General features: G+C 35.4%; 1 protein-coding gene across 1 annotated transcript; it reads right to left on the bottom strand.

Moving 5' to 3' along the window:
* Window positions 1-704: 704 nt before the first annotated feature.
* Window positions 705-2,895, bottom strand: LOC131669365 (uncharacterized). Its single transcript, XM_058944195.1, has 2 exons — window positions 2,760-2,895; window positions 705-2,024 (listed from the first exon to the last, which is right to left on the bottom strand). The coding sequence occupies exons 1-2, from the start codon at window positions 2,775-2,777 to the stop codon at window positions 1,455-1,457; spliced, it is 588 nt and encodes a 195-aa protein (XP_058800178.1). The 5' UTR covers window positions 2,778-2,895; the 3' UTR covers window positions 705-1,454.
* Between the last annotated feature and the right edge of the window lie 13,051 nt (window positions 2,896-15,946).

The following is a 15,946-nucleotide window of genomic DNA, read 5'->3' as shown; positions in this document are numbered from 1 at the left end:
CTCTCTCTCTCTCTCTCTCTCTCTCTCTCTCTCTCTCTCTCTCTCTCTTTCTCTCGCTTATTTACTAATTTTTCATTCACATTGGTTTTTCGGGAAGTCGTTGTTTTATTATCTTTTCCCGACGTAATAGCCTTTTCTATACTAAAAAATAAAAATTAATAAACAATCCTCATCTCAAACCGAAAACTATTTTTCAATTTATAAAAAATTCATACCGGTCAATATCAGTGCTCACTCAGGATTTATCCATTCATCATGTATAAGCTTCTCGCAAAAAAGAATAAAAATGGTTTGTGCAGCTCCCGGTCCTAATTACGCGTCTTCCCTTAGAAAAAAAAGGTGCACCACTCGCAGTGCCACTTTCGAATCCTAGGCGCTGCTACTATATAGTTGTTTCGCAACATCGTTTCACGGCTTGAAGAGATGCAAACTCCTAGAATTTGCGTCACCCGGGGCGGCTACGATAGTGTATAGTGAAAGGACCGTAGTCGTCTTGAGAGAAAGGCGCATCTTCCACGCGCGTGTACACACGTACACGAGAGAAAGATTTATTGCTGTAGCAAGGGGTCATCATCTGATAAGGAAAAAGGGAAAAGGCACCTCTTCCTCAATAATGGAGAAAGTCGTGCATTTAATCTCTCCGCGAATAAAGAAAAAAAGCTACCTGCGGATAGGTGAAGTAAGACAGTCAAGATAATTGTCGTTTCAACGGTGGCGACGTGATTTTTTTTATTTTTCTACAAAAAATTAAGCCTTTATACAAGTACAAAAAATCCTCGGTTGGTTACGAACACGATAAAAAATAAAACATTAGCGCATAATAATACACAAAAAAATTGTTATACGAGTACGAAGTAAAAAAAAACGAGTTTTTGAGTATCTTGTGTGCGTGTGTTCATGTGTAAATCCTCCTTGTCTTATCGATCGACAAAAAAAAATATAAGAGTGGTCGTGTGTAACGTGTGTAATTATTTACAAGAGCGTTCATATCTGCGCGAACGCTTTAGTGTAGATTTGATCACTTATTTTTATTGGCGCTTGGCTTGGATATATATGTATATCCTCCAGCTTCGTTCTTATTGTATCCGTTGTCTTTGCGCCATTGCGGTACCTTCAGCGACTGCATTGTACTATCTCGGGACACTTTGACGACATCAGTGTTTTAATTTTTCTTTTTTCCTTCTTTTATGGTCCCGCGAGGTCAAGGCTGATCGCCTCTTCACTTTTAATGATGCTTATTAAAAAAAATCAAGAAAGAAAAAAGGCTGATGTGCAGAGAGAAAAAAGTTGTGTGCGGAGGGGTGTTGGTGGTGGTTTCTTTTTGTTTTGCTAAATTTCCGCTAGAGATTTGGTGTAGAAGTCGATATTCGCTGACAGAGTTGATGGTGCATCCAGAGCCGAATCTTGAGCGGAGATTAGAACAAAGGAATAATCAATGGTTGGGTTAGACAAGTTTAGAATGGAGCTCCATAGCTGCTGCTTGGTCTTCCACTTGGGTATCCACCGCCACCACCGCTTGGGTATCCACCACCGGATCCTTGGCTAGCCTGATGAAGTTGAGCTACTTCAATAGCTTGACGGATGTTTTCAAAATCAATGCCGACGACACGTCCACCACCGACTCCAGGAACACCGTAGCTGCTCGATGGTGGTCCATAACTTCCGGATGGTGGTCCGTAGCTACCGGATGGGCCACCACTTGGATAACCACCGCCGAAGCCACCACCGCCGCCGCCGGAATAACCACCAGCTCCGCTAGATGCCTCTTCCTTGATGATGATGGATTTCAATTGTTCCAAGAGCGCTGGATCGACGTTGGCACCTTCGTTCGATTGGTAACCACCCGACGAGACTTGAGTGTAACCGCCACCGCCTCCTCCTAAGCCACCACCGCCGGAGTAACCGCCGAAACCACCCCCGAATCCACCGCCGCCGCCGCCGCCGAATCCTCCCGATGGCCTGTTGTAGTTGTAACCCGATGGTGGCTCGGCTAGAGTGACCCCTGCCATTCCCACGAGTACGCACTGTAACATCGATGACTTTTCGTTCAATTACATCTTTTTTTGTAAGCCTGGCAATTAAAGTTCCTATACCTTATTATAATTTTTTTGACTGAATTGAATTATTTTAACAAATATTATTAAAGGAATACTACAATAGATTAAACTTATTATAATTACTTCCAAGAGTAAATTGATTCCTAAATTAATCAAACTGACGTGTAACGTTTCCTTTTTCATCGATGAATCAATTGTTTAAAAAATAACGATAATTTTATTTATCGGAGCTTTACTAATTCCGCTAATTTGTTAAATAGAAAACTGCAATTTATTATATCAGAGAAAAAACACATGGCTAAAAGAAAAATCGGTCGCGCACTGAGAAGAAAAAACAAATGTACGAAATAAGCGATCAAACGTATCTAATAATCAAGTAAGCGCAGTGGTGAACGCGGAAGCGGTGAATCTATTGAGAAATGGCTTTTCAGATGCCGAAGAGAAAGTGCACGCGCGTGCTCGTGATTACAAGTATATCCGATACGTTTATCCACTTTTCTAACGATCGATCACTTCGTGTACAACACTTTCGTTCACTCCGAAACAAAAAAAAATAAATAAATATATGAAATTAAAGAAATACTTTTCTATGTAAATATAGAAAATGTTCACTTTCACTCTGCATGTACTATGCAAGAAGGAAACACTCGGTTAAAAGGAAAAGAAAAATAGAAATGAGTGAATCTAGAAGAAAAAGCTTACCGCGATCAGAGGATTCATGTTGGCTTGAGCTGTGCTGCGGCTGCTCTGTGACTCCTGGGATGGTGCACCCGGGTGTTTTATACCTGTGGCCGGTGGGGGACTTTCGGCGGGGGCATCCAAAGCGAGTGAGAGTAAAACGCCGCCGCTCATGCTGCTGCGCCTCCTCTCTTTTCTCTCTCCGACAGATAGCCTCTCACCTCAGACGTACACACACACATACGTACGTCATCCTCAACAGCGGCCGAAAACGCGCTTGTGCGATTTACGCTGCTTGTAATATACTTTCGTTGTCCTAGACCTAGAGAAAGATTTTAATATTTTTTTTTACGCCAGCATGTATGACCATTTTAGGGAATACTTGGAGTTTGAACGATTAAGATTAAATATGCTTGTGGAAAAAGCTACATGGCTTTTACGTTTTCCTGTTGAAATTTTATCGATTATGTGACAATAAACTGATAATCAATAGTAATGAGCATGAAGTTTACAAACTAGTAACTACTGTTCGGAATGTTCTTTTCTGATAACATTTATTAAGGGAGGACCTCTTTTGTTTGGTAGATGTACAAAAATTTAAGGTTACTCTTTAAAACGAGTCCACCCTAAAACCTTAAATCTCTGCAAGAAAACATAGATATACCTGGATAGAATTGGAATTATCGCTTTGAAACATAAGTTGGCAGCCTCTCTAATGCCACTTGTTACTTTAGGTACATTATTAATCGATTAGAAATTCACTGTACGTGTAAATATGCTATGCGACCGGCTTTTGATCTTTTCTTCTATTCCAAAAAGAAGAGTGCACAGCAGCGAGAGATAAAAAATGCATGTCGGTTATGTAAACGTACGTAGCAGGTGGACCGAGAGTGAAATTATTATGTAAAAAAAAGAGCATCGTACCGATCATTTCAAAATAGCTCACGTACCATCAATGGTGCTGTAATGTCTTTGTACGCCGCGGTGCTTTCATCTTTGCGCGTGTAAAACAAGTCACTTGCGCATTCTGATTGACGCGCATCAAGTTTGAAATCGTAAGAAACATCGACACTCTAAACTTATATACGTGACGATTTGACGACGCAAACGTTAATCAGTTGGCGTGAATTACAATTGGTTTGTTGCGCGTTTCGAGACGAATGCAAATCTCATTTGGATGATACGTGGAATTTGTTATTTGTTGCAATCACGTTACTATTACTACATAGCAAGGTCTTGCAGAGTCCGAAAGCAAATCGTAGTTCTTTTATGACACTTTATGATACATAATTTTCATTACTCGATGGATTCATAGCAATATAGCAAGTGTTTGTAAGAAATAATTTCTTTTCAAAATAAAATTGGAACACTAATAAAAACTGTTTTGCTAAAATAAAGAAACACGAATAAATGCTCTTACTAATATCTTGTATTGAAAAATAGAAGTTAAAAATTCCTTATTTCAATTACAAAGAATATTTTACTAAGAACAAATATATGATTGTATATTTTTTCAATAAAAAACGTTGACAAGTAAGAATGTAAGATTTTTTGCGATGTAAAGATTATGCAGTAATTAAAAATGCAATTAACGTGTAGACATTGAAAATACTATGTACGTCAAAACTGCCATCAGTACACTTAACACCTTGTTAAAGCCGCTAAGCAGAAACGCTTTCAAATTCAAATCGTGTTTACTGAGGCTTACAGTGTAAGTCTTCATTCAACTATAACATCAAGACGTCACGTGTGGAAATTAAATAAGCCATATCGCAAATATTTCCTCCTGTGTTTTAAAAAATTAGCTGCAAATTTGAAGATTTTGTTAAAGATGAAGCAGCAAAAAATTGTCCTTTGTTTCACGTCGCAGCGAAATCTATGTCACGGTCGTGTGACGCTGGAATATACGTGATCTCAATTACACCCGAATTGAAGATATGTAACACCACACGCGCGCATCGAAAAAAACACATCTTTGCACGTACTAGAAAGTCGCCGAGTAATACTAGTGGCGTCACTCGTCTAATAGATTAAGCGAACACACGAAGAAAAAAAACCTCGCTTTTATTTTTATGTTTTCTTTACACTCAAACCCATGCGAATTTTTGCTTTGTCATCGACGTATTGTGTAATCTAACGTAATCAGTCTTTATTAAGAACATTTATAAAAATACTAGGTACGATGCGAGACGTAATATATAATAAGGCTAAACCTAATAACTTTGTAATCAATTTATAGTGTGAGTTCTAGAATTGTAGATTAAGTGATATTAACTTATATATTATATTTTGAAGCTTTGTTGCACAGCTTCTTTTACGAGCCCATTTTACAATGCTAAACGAAACGCTAGTGAGAGAAAAGCTGCCGTTAAATTTGGGTAACAATCATAATGTAAAAACGATTTGTATCTCGTTGTAATTCCTTCGTGTTTGGCTTTGAGTTTAATAAAAATCATCGGATCATTTAATTAAAAATCGAAAATGGTTGAATTGCACATTTAATATAGTCTACTACTAAATTCATTTCAATGGCTATGAAAAAAAAGTGAAAATGGACATAATACATAATAAAGTTTCACAATTTTATTCTTCTTCGACTTTTTCTTTGGAAGTTTATTGGTACAAAAGGATGATCGCGAAATAAACTGGATTGCAGAGTCATCAACACTTATAACACTTATTTGTATTCTATAATTTTAATTAATTTCGACACCAACAGAGGCTAAAGTCAGTAATTTTGAAATGATTCTATTATTATGAAATCAAAGTACAATTATTAATTCTATTATTATACGTACATCAAATTCTTTTATATCAATTTTAAAAAATATTAATAAAAAATATTAAATATTAATACTAAACTTGTACGTCACTGTCAAATTCATGCGTCATGCAAATCTAAACTTGCTTTTTATTTCGAACCGTCATAACTCAAATCCAAATAATTGTAGATTAGATTATACGTACCGTGGAAAAAACGACAAACGTAAAATTGCAATCTCGACTGTATAACAGAACGTTTGAATCACATCGCTCTCTCCAATGCTCTGTTATACACTCAAGTGAAAGGATGGTTTTTCCTTCCGGAATCTTTTTTCATTTCAATGACATTTTGCATTGTTCTGACGCTTCAGTGACAATTTTCTCAGACTCTTTTTGTTCATTCACTCTCGTACCGAAGAATTTACGAAGTTACTAGTTTTATAAAACACACAAACACACAAACACACACACACACACACACACACACACACACACACACACACACACACACACACACACACACACACACACATTGAAATATAGAGGCACCCTCGTTAAGGTACATATTGACAAAATAGAACTTATGTCATATTGGGTGAAAGATCTTTTTGTAAAAGTACACCATTCAACAATCCAAAAAAAATTGGCCTCACGGTAATTCTCTGTAATTATGAATAAAGATTTGCATCTATCATATTTTTATAGGTTAATAGTAATTTATGGAAACTAGATAGAAACAAGCTCAAGTCAATAGTTTTCGTTATTTCTTTCTTCTAAAGATCTGATATAAGCACAGCTGTATTATATTCTCTTCAGTAATCACATGGATCTTTGATCCGTAATATGCCTCACAATGGCATTTTTTAGCCTGTTGGCTTTATCTGCTTCACAAAGCTGGAAAGTTGATTGATGCTCCTCTTATTGGACGCCCCATTCTAATTAAGTAATTTATTTGAAAATATTTTATTTTGTGCATGGTAGACTAATTAAATAATGAATCTATTTCTAGGTAGTTATGAAATACCTCACCAAACTATGGCGTTCATATAATTTTTTCTCTATACCGAGATCCAAACTCTAGGTCTGGTCTAGAAAAATTCAACCGTAAAAAGTTTCTATCCGAAAATACAATAAAACACTCACTTGGCATTCATAACTGTTTGTACTTACAATAGTTATATTAGTTTTATAATATGATTTCAAGTTATAAGATTGGAGGTAAAACTAGTGATCGCTCACATTTTATACGATTTCGCTATAGAATCATTCAATTTAACTATACTGACGTGAAGTTTAAAATGCACATGTTTGATAAAATCGTTCGTTATATATAAATATTTAAAAATGTTACACATTTATTTCTAGGTCAATAGAGAATGACCTTCACGGCTTAGAATTCAAATAAGAAAACAAGGTAGAGATTATATGTGGTATACAGTCGTTATAGAACTAAAATTAGTAACGTACAATCAAAGCATTAACTTATTTTTACAGAATCTGGATGAGGTTGGCCAAAAAATTATACTACATAATATTTATCGAAAACTGCATTCAAAATGCATAAATAAACGTTCTCAAGAAAGTAAATTATGTATCTTAACTTGCAAGTGCTTTTGCAATGAATTGCGTATTCACTCGTTAAGGTGGATCCGCCTTACATATGCTGACTTTTCCTATTTTTCACTTGCATGAAAAGGCATAATTTACATTGAGACCGTCGCACATTGTCGTTCATTCTCCTTGCTTTAAATAGCCGTGTAGTAAGTATAGGTTCGCTGTATACGTTGACAAACATGAGATGGTATATACTTTGGTTTTATTTTTTATAGAAAAATGTTCTGCTCAAATAGTTATTGATAAATTTGTTAGTGTTTCAATAGTCTTCTCTTTGAGATGCTTAGTTTATTTTAAGAAAAAAAATATGTATTAAGAATAATTATGTACGTATATTTGAGCAGGACATATATATGACCTTTTATTATTGTTTTTATGCTCTTTTTAAATTTCACAAAACATAAGAAAAAATTTTACTAATTTTTAAATGAAATATTTTACTTTCACAAATATCCATTATATTTTTAATTATTTTTCCAAAAGTACAAAAGTATTTTTAAATTGTACAATTTTAAGATAATTAGATTTTTTATTTTTTTTTCTAAAGATAAATCAATTTATCTATCAAAGATAAATCTAAATTTTCCAAATAAATGAGATACTTTCAAAGAAAAAAAATGCAACAGAATTTTTAGTTTTGCAGGGTTAATAAACACGTATACAAAAATCAAATTCGTGGAAGCTTACTAATTCCGTATCTCATATGCTCAACCTCAAACGAAAGTGAAACCAATAAAAGTGGCGCCGAATATATCAAGTGAATAAATATCACATATAAATAAATAGTGTCTCATGTAATTCGCCAAATCAAACTGTTTTGGAAAAATCAATTTTACGCGCACATTCGTAAAACCTGTTTTAATGAAGTATTTGCCTTTTGGTTTACTTTTCACATATGATCAGAAAGAATGAAAAACTTCATTCATAATCCACATTGATTCATTCTGGTTATTGAATATAAATGTTTTTGTGCTATTATGTAGAGTACATTATTTCCTCTTTTGGTGGATGCTATAAACTAAATTTTTAAATTTATCTTTTTGTAGCTTATTTGAAAAGCTTTTTAATTAATCTATCTAGATGTTCTCGTATTTGTTTTGATAAATGGATAAAAGTAGTACCATGCCCCATTAAATAATTTATTTAATAAAATAAGGTATTAGACATGATTTGATAAAAATCAAACAATTGATATTATTTGAGTTTTAAATGTATTCACAGAAGATCCTTACATAAAAGCGATGATTTACATACAAGGAAGAAAATATATAAAATTATTTGTTGCCATCAATAATTGAAAAATAAATAACTTGTCACTTATAGTCAATATTGAAATTCAATTCAAACCTTTGAATCACGAAACAAGCTTCACACAATGATTTACATTTACGCTTGTATATACTCATTACAATCCACACTTGTCCTTCTGTGCATATACGCCAAAGCAATAATTCATCCTAAGAAAACGAGTTTATTTAAGCTATTGCAGTTAATCCAATCGCTGTACAGCGGTTTGAATAGGAATAGCTTTGTAAAATGTTGTCTATGCATAAGTTCCAGAATCGACGTAGCTCGTCTTCGAAAATTAACAAGTGATGAAATAAAATTATCGGTGCTCACTGCTCATCAATCGTTCATTTTTTTTTCAATCGATGATCGTGTAATATTAATTGCATGTAAGAACGTTAATGGTATTTAAAATTTCTCAGCGAAACTAGATTCTAAACACCGCTTCTCCATCTACGCAAATATTAACACTTCAAGTCTCGCGTCCACAAATTGCAATGATGGAATAAACAAAAATTAATAAATAAATAAAGCAGAAGAAAGTCGCACATCCAAGAAAGAAAAAAAAGACTTTCGTACTTTTTTAATCGAAAGCATTTCGAAGTGTCTTTTTTTCGCGTTGTACGGTACAGCGCATTCATAAGTTCTCGCGCAGCTCGAGCCTCGAGGCTCAAAACTTTCGCTTCGTCGCCGATGTTCTCTTGCGCTGTTAATGCATCCTCCTCTCCTTAGTGTGAATACGTGTACGTTTCTATGCGTTTGTCTCGTTATATTGTACGAGGTGGCTTGGGATCAAGGGAAAACGTGATTTTTTCGTTTCCAACGACTAATGGTCGATTTCCGTTCATTGTTTATCATTGTGTGCCTAACATTTTTAGAAACATGTCATTGGCTGAGTTGCTGTTTTTATGTTCGAAGAAGGGTATTATCAACCGATGTCTCGACATTTTTTTTCTCTTGTTTCTGCGCTACATTTTTCGGATTTGCTTGTCTTGGCGATCTTCAATTACCTTTTCAAGTTTTTGATAAGCTATTTGGAATTAGATTGATTTTATCATTAGTGTGCACGACCTTTCATAAATTTATTTTTTCCGTTTCGTTAGTTCGCATAAAAATCATTTTTCAAAAATCCTTTATTATCCAGTTACCTATCAATGAGCGCTTGAATAACTGATGAACGTTAAAGTGTTTAATTCGGTCAAATATTTACATTGCGATCTAATGTAAACATGTACTTTTCACAGCGTGACGTGTGCTAATTTACAGGTTCGCGCGCCAAGTGAGACTCCTGCTTACGGTTAACGGTGCTTACTACTAAATGACCATCAATTAAATATTCGGAAAGTATATGTACAGCTAATCTTTTGGAATCATCATTTTCGATCGATAAATGACGGCAGTCTCATATCTCTCATTTATAACGTTAACCTTCCATGAAAAATATAGTGATTGCTCTATGTTCACTCAATATACAGATACATAATCTATATTAGAAATCTACCAATACCTCTGAGATTCCCATTTTATCGTTGAACCAATTAATGTCAAGTGTCACGTATACACATAAGAAGTAATTCCCCCAGAGAGATTAAAAAAACAAATTCACCACCCAGCTGACCGTATACCTACAACCTTACATAACACCGCACACAAACCCGGAAGTCGATGATCCCCCCCGTTGCAAAGATTACGCAAATCGTCTTTATGGGAAACAGAGCAGAATGCATGCGGTGGAATTACGTAACAAGACAGAGAAGATCTCTCGTCGCGTTATAGGGTTGCTGACTTTGTAGGTCAGAAAAACCGTCTGTGTGCATGCGTATAATTACGTTGTCGCTGTTAGAAAGCGCCCCATATTAAGTCACTGACGATAATTATGATCGACGATGTATTAGAAATATTTTTTTGGGACTGGCTTTTTTCATCTGAAGATGTTTTTCAAATTATCCGTGACTAGATAAAATTTAGGCAACGTTTATTTCTTAGTTAAATACTAACCAAATATTGGATTTGAGTTACTTCAAGGCTGTGAGATTTATCTGCTTGTAATGCAGCATCATGGAATCAAGTGCAATTGAAACGTCTCCATATTACAAAATGTGATATAATGGTACTTTTGCTTCCAAGATTTTCCGATCATCATAAGTAATATTGAAATAACACTTGTGTATAAAATATACTTAACTTCGTACTTTTAATTCACCTGATAAAGGTGTGAATCTCATACATATTGTATTGCGACAAGAAGCATCAACTAATTTGCTCATACAGAAGAATTATACAAACACACATACTGCACGCACGCACGCGCAGACCCACATACGTGCGCGCGTAACTGCGTTGATAATAAAATCAGCGGCGACGTCAGACAGTCTGCAGCGAGTTACGCAGCTCGCAGCTCTTGGCGAAAGCACCGTCACCGTTAAAGGATAATGCAATATAGCGACATGCACTCTTAGCCTCTGTACGCGTGTGTCATAACTTTCCGCGCAGGGGGATGCCGGAGGGACGGAAATTAATTTTTTATAAGGCAATTTCAAAAATCGAATGCCACGCCATGCGCGACTCCGTTTGCGACATTTCACGTGGATATATTAATGCAATAACGTTCAATGTTTTTTAAATTTATTTTTAGTGCCATGAATTTTTTCATGAAGAACACGTTACACGTTATTAAAATTTTATTAGCTTCGCGAAGAGGATTATTCATTAATTATGCTTTAAGACGAGAGTTTGCGCAAAAAGTACACATATAAAAATTTCGTGTAATCTAATATTATATTGTTTGATAAAAAACGTACGTGTATTATTTCTCGAAAGCGCAGCAAGTAATAACTCGAAATTATTAAAGTATTACGTAAAATCACGTTCGTCATTAATCTGATAAGTCAACTCGAAAGTGTTCAGCCAATTTTTTAAATTGTCACCAGAACCATAATTGGTACAAAGTGACATAACGAATCATCGATACGAAATCTTCGGCTTCAGTTTTTCGCGATGAAATAAAAGAAATTCAACAGCAAAAATTAATGACAGTAAATTACGGCAGTGAAAAATGCACATTTCTTCGCCTTGCCGACGACGGGCGAGAGACATCTTTCCTAGCGCGTTGGTAATTATCGCGGCGGCATGTGAAAACCAGAGAAAAAACGCTTCCGGCTGCTTGGTTTGTAAGCGCTCGTAATGAAATTACCTGCATGTTAAGCGCTTTATTTCTTCTTTTTCGGCGTAGGCTCTTCCTCAAAATTGTTGGTTGTGTGGTTTTTGAAAATTTAAAGTCTAAATGCGTTGTCTGAAAACATTGCGAAGCATAGTTTTTTTTAGTAATATCTTAGTAGCCGTTTGATAAGATAAATGTTATTAATGACTTCTCTGGGGCACAATTATATGCACAAAACTGAGTCAGCTTTCGTTCAAAAAGCAAACATATATACACAGATACACTGAAATTCAAATGAAGACAAAAAAAAATGCTAAGTAAGGCGTTAACGAAAACCGAGACCTGTCACTCCAAAATTAAAGGATCACGCCTATTTAAGCTCATGTATACATTTGCAATTTACACTCCATTAATATAGTATAATCACACCTCGAAGATTGTAAATTAGTCTACCGTAAATTTCAAATTTCGATAAATAAAACGCAAGCGTGAAGCATCCTTGAAAAGAAAGTGCTTCCGCACTTATGGCGCCATTTAGATATTTCGACCTCTGCTTCTCATATAAAAAAACACCTCTATATCGCGTTGTACGGAGAATTGGAAAGGAAGGCGAAAGATCGAGCTACTCTTTTTCTTTTTTTTAAGGTGAAAGGATAGAGAAAGGGGATAGGTATCTAAACACGTATGTGAGGGTGACGAATTTTATTGAGGAAAAAGAAGGTGTTAACCTTGCCTCAGGCGCAAGAGAAATTCCGTGCTATTTGATTCGTACATACGGTGCTCCACTTCTTATAATGACATATAAGAATATGATTTGGTTGTTTATTATTAAAAGCTCGAAAGCTCGAGAAGAAAGTTATACTTCGTATAATGTGACAATGAGCTGCCGTTGCAACATTTTAGCGATTGCAAAGTGCGAGTGAAGAAAAAACAATTTTCTGCTAATTTGTTAAATGTTGTCTATTCAATTCATCGGCGCGAAACATTATCGTTGTATCTGAATGCTTTGTTAATACTTACGCGAACCGATCAATGTTGCGTGCAAATTAATGGGTACGTGTAAAGTAATATAGAGCAGACTTTTGCATATGTAAAGCAGCCATTTGAATTATGACTCTGAGAACATAAGGTTTTTCCTAATCGTCGCAAAATTTTCGAGAACTCAAAGAAAAAAAACGAAGGAAGAAACAAACTAAAACGTTGTCTTCAGCGACATCAATCATCTAAGCAGCTGCACTCACTACTGCATAGATCACACAGACATTTTCCATCCGGCAAGTTGCACAAAGGCCCATAAAGCCTTACAACAAAGAAAAAGCACTTTGCGCGCTCATCTGGCTCGTTCTCGGGCAAGCGCACGCTTTAGGCGACCTGATTTTGATTTTACGCGTAGACCTTTTTTTTTAAAGACCCGTTGTGTTGCTCAACGGTCGTTAACATTCTCACCTAATCCCGTTTGAGCTCGTTGCACATCACACCTTTCGTTTATGAAATTTAAATACAAACACGCGGCGTGTCGAATTCTATTTCACGACTAAATTTATATATTCAAAGATGCTTTTTCTGCATACGCAAATATGCATGTGTGCGGTTACTTAATTTAATATTACGCTGACTTTTTTCTTTTTTACCGAAAAGGCATTTCACTCATCGCATAATATTTATCTCCTCCGTGCGTGACATTATCACGATATTACACAAGGCTGAAGTTCTTTTTGATTTTCATTTCAAGTGCACGAAGATATTTAGGTCACCAAACTCCTTTCTTTTCAGAAGTTCAAAAAATGTTCGCGCATCGATAAGTGTAATTATTATACTGTAATCTCTTTCTCTTCTGTCATTAACTGCATGTGAGTCATGCTTGCAAGACTTTCAAGCGACGCGCGCGTATGTGCGAAACGTGAAATTGGAGTTGTACGAGGAAAATGTTGAGTTTTATGATCACTTTTTTTTTAACTTTGTCCGTGCATCACAGTTGTGGCCGAGCAGAATAAATTTTATTGCAACAATGAAGGATGTGCGTGACGTGACAATAATACGTGATTTTTGTTTTCAATGCGAGCATTCATCAACGCAAGGATTAAACAATTTGTTACTTCAACGAAAAGTGTCACTTTCCAAAAGAAACACGAGAATTTTGTCAACGAACAGCTTCATCGTCGAAAACTCTAACGGTAGCATTACATAAAAGCACTCAAATGAAACCTCACAGCAAAGAAGTTCCCTCACCCGGGCGCGCGACTCTCGCGCGTGCACTTTCTTCGCGACCTTTGCCGGGGTCATTCCACGCCACTCTTGTAATCGGATTTCTCTTCTTCGCTTCCAATATCACTGTTTTATTGTGCAGTTTCAATTCGTTCAAATACTAATTCGTTGATTTTTGTGAAAGTTCAGTTTCGAATGCTTGAGCTTTCGTATCTGTCAAGGCGTTTTTTTCAATTGTAAAAGACTTGGCAATACAAAATGGATGCTCAGTTCTGAATGACGGGTTGCATTGCTTGCACGATATATCAAGTATAGGCAAATGGTTTTGATTAATAACTTTGCGTAGAATTGTCATCAAGACTATAATTAGCAGCGTTTTTAATTGGCAGCGCTTCATTTCAACTTCCGTAAAATTTGAACGAAATCTAAATAATGCATAACGTACAATTTTGAAGTAAAGTGAAAATCCGAAGAGATACCGCGCATAGAGTGAAACGAAAATAGAAGTCTTGAAAATAATCTTACGTAAAAGTCAATTGCCCACACGCGCATCATACGAGCGAGAGACAGATGAGCGATAAATCCCGATCTACTTGCTGTGGAAAGACGTACACGTACGCTGGTCAGGCTTATATACGATTAACTAAGAATATCCTCATATGCCAACTTGGAGTGAAGTAATGTTCTCTAACTTGCGTCGCGACTTAACGGGAGATCTCGTGTCTTCTCTCTCGCCTTGTGCACTTGCACTTTCGATGAGACTCGTTTAAGTTTAAGGTTGTCGTACACTATTTTCTTTTGAGTATTGTTTGTGTGGATTTTTAATAATATATTTCTTTAAGTATGCATGAGGTTCGTGTATGAAAACATATTTTCAGGTGTGCGCTTAAAATTCATCTTTATTAACGTCGTTGCTCGTAGACATAATACAGTAGAATATACTTTGAAATACGAATTATTGATCTATTTTTAGACTATAATTACAATTATACAATATCAGAGTATTGATTTTAAAGGCAGTGCTGATGTTACATCAGAAAGTAATCTACCAACGAAACTCATTATTTTATCTATTATAGCTAATGGGCAAAGTCCTTTACACTCTTGAACACTCTCTGTACTTGATCTTGATCCTAGATGACCCGATTGTTGTTCAACTTGAGTTTTATATTTATTTGCCTGAGGAGAATTAGTTTTTCTTTTAGATCTTCTTCGTAGACTTGTTGATACACCAATAAGTGTAATTAGGACTTTAGAGTTCACGTGATTCCAATAGTATTCATTATCTTGTGATGGCTTATTCGAGTGTTCCTTATTCTTTATTTTTTCTAATACGCGATTTACTCTTTTTTCACAATTTTCCGAAAACAATATTTTATAAAATTGATTATACGTTTCATTGTCGACGCTTTTACTCGATACCTCATTTACAGTACTTTCTTCGCAATTTTTAACATTGGACACTTCATTTTTTACGCTATGAGCCAAACAACCAGTTACAGAACTAACTTTTTCTTTCAAATAATCAATATCTTTATAAATCTCAGCTTTAATATTGTATATTGAGATATTTAACTTATGTTTAGATAATGGAATTGCTGTATCAATATGATGTGCTAGGCCCTCAACAAAATTTCCCGCTGAAGTTACTGTTTTCCCGACTTTATTCACCAAAACATTTATAGTGCTGGTTTTTTATGTAACTCTAGATTTTCTGACTTATTTTTGTGTGCGTTTCCTCGAGAATTTCGTTCTTGCGATTCTGAACTATATATGAATTGAGATTTATAGTGTAATTGCTCAACGGAATGATGTATCTTATTGAAAGATTCTTCATTATTCCCTCCAGAGCGATATGACGAAGTATTGTTTGAGTGACCTTTTCATGTGCCATTTCATTGTTTTGGTTCCTAATTGTTTTAAATTTCTTTGAAAACGATTCATTGGTAGAATAGTTGGATAACTCAAGATTGTCTTTCTTAGATGTTTTAAAATTTATACCACTGAATATATAAATTTTAAAATATATATAAATTTTATTTTAATGTAGCTTATGACTCAGATCACCAGTAACAGAACCGACTATTCCCTTCAATCGATCTATATTTTCATGATTCTTAGTTTCAACTCCGTTGACCTATTCTTCTAAGTTATGTCCAGTTAATTGAACCACTGTACCAAT

The sequence above is a fragment of the Phymastichus coffea genome, unplaced genomic scaffold (assembly GCF_024137745.1).
Source record: "Phymastichus coffea isolate CEN01 unplaced genomic scaffold, Cenicafe_Pcof_1.1 PCOF00092, whole genome shotgun sequence".
In the NCBI taxonomy this organism is placed as follows: Eukaryota; Metazoa; Arthropoda; class Insecta; order Hymenoptera; family Eulophidae; genus Phymastichus; species Phymastichus coffea.
Note: the sequence above shows the minus strand (reverse complement) of the source record. Positions and strands in the feature narration are given on the sequence as shown.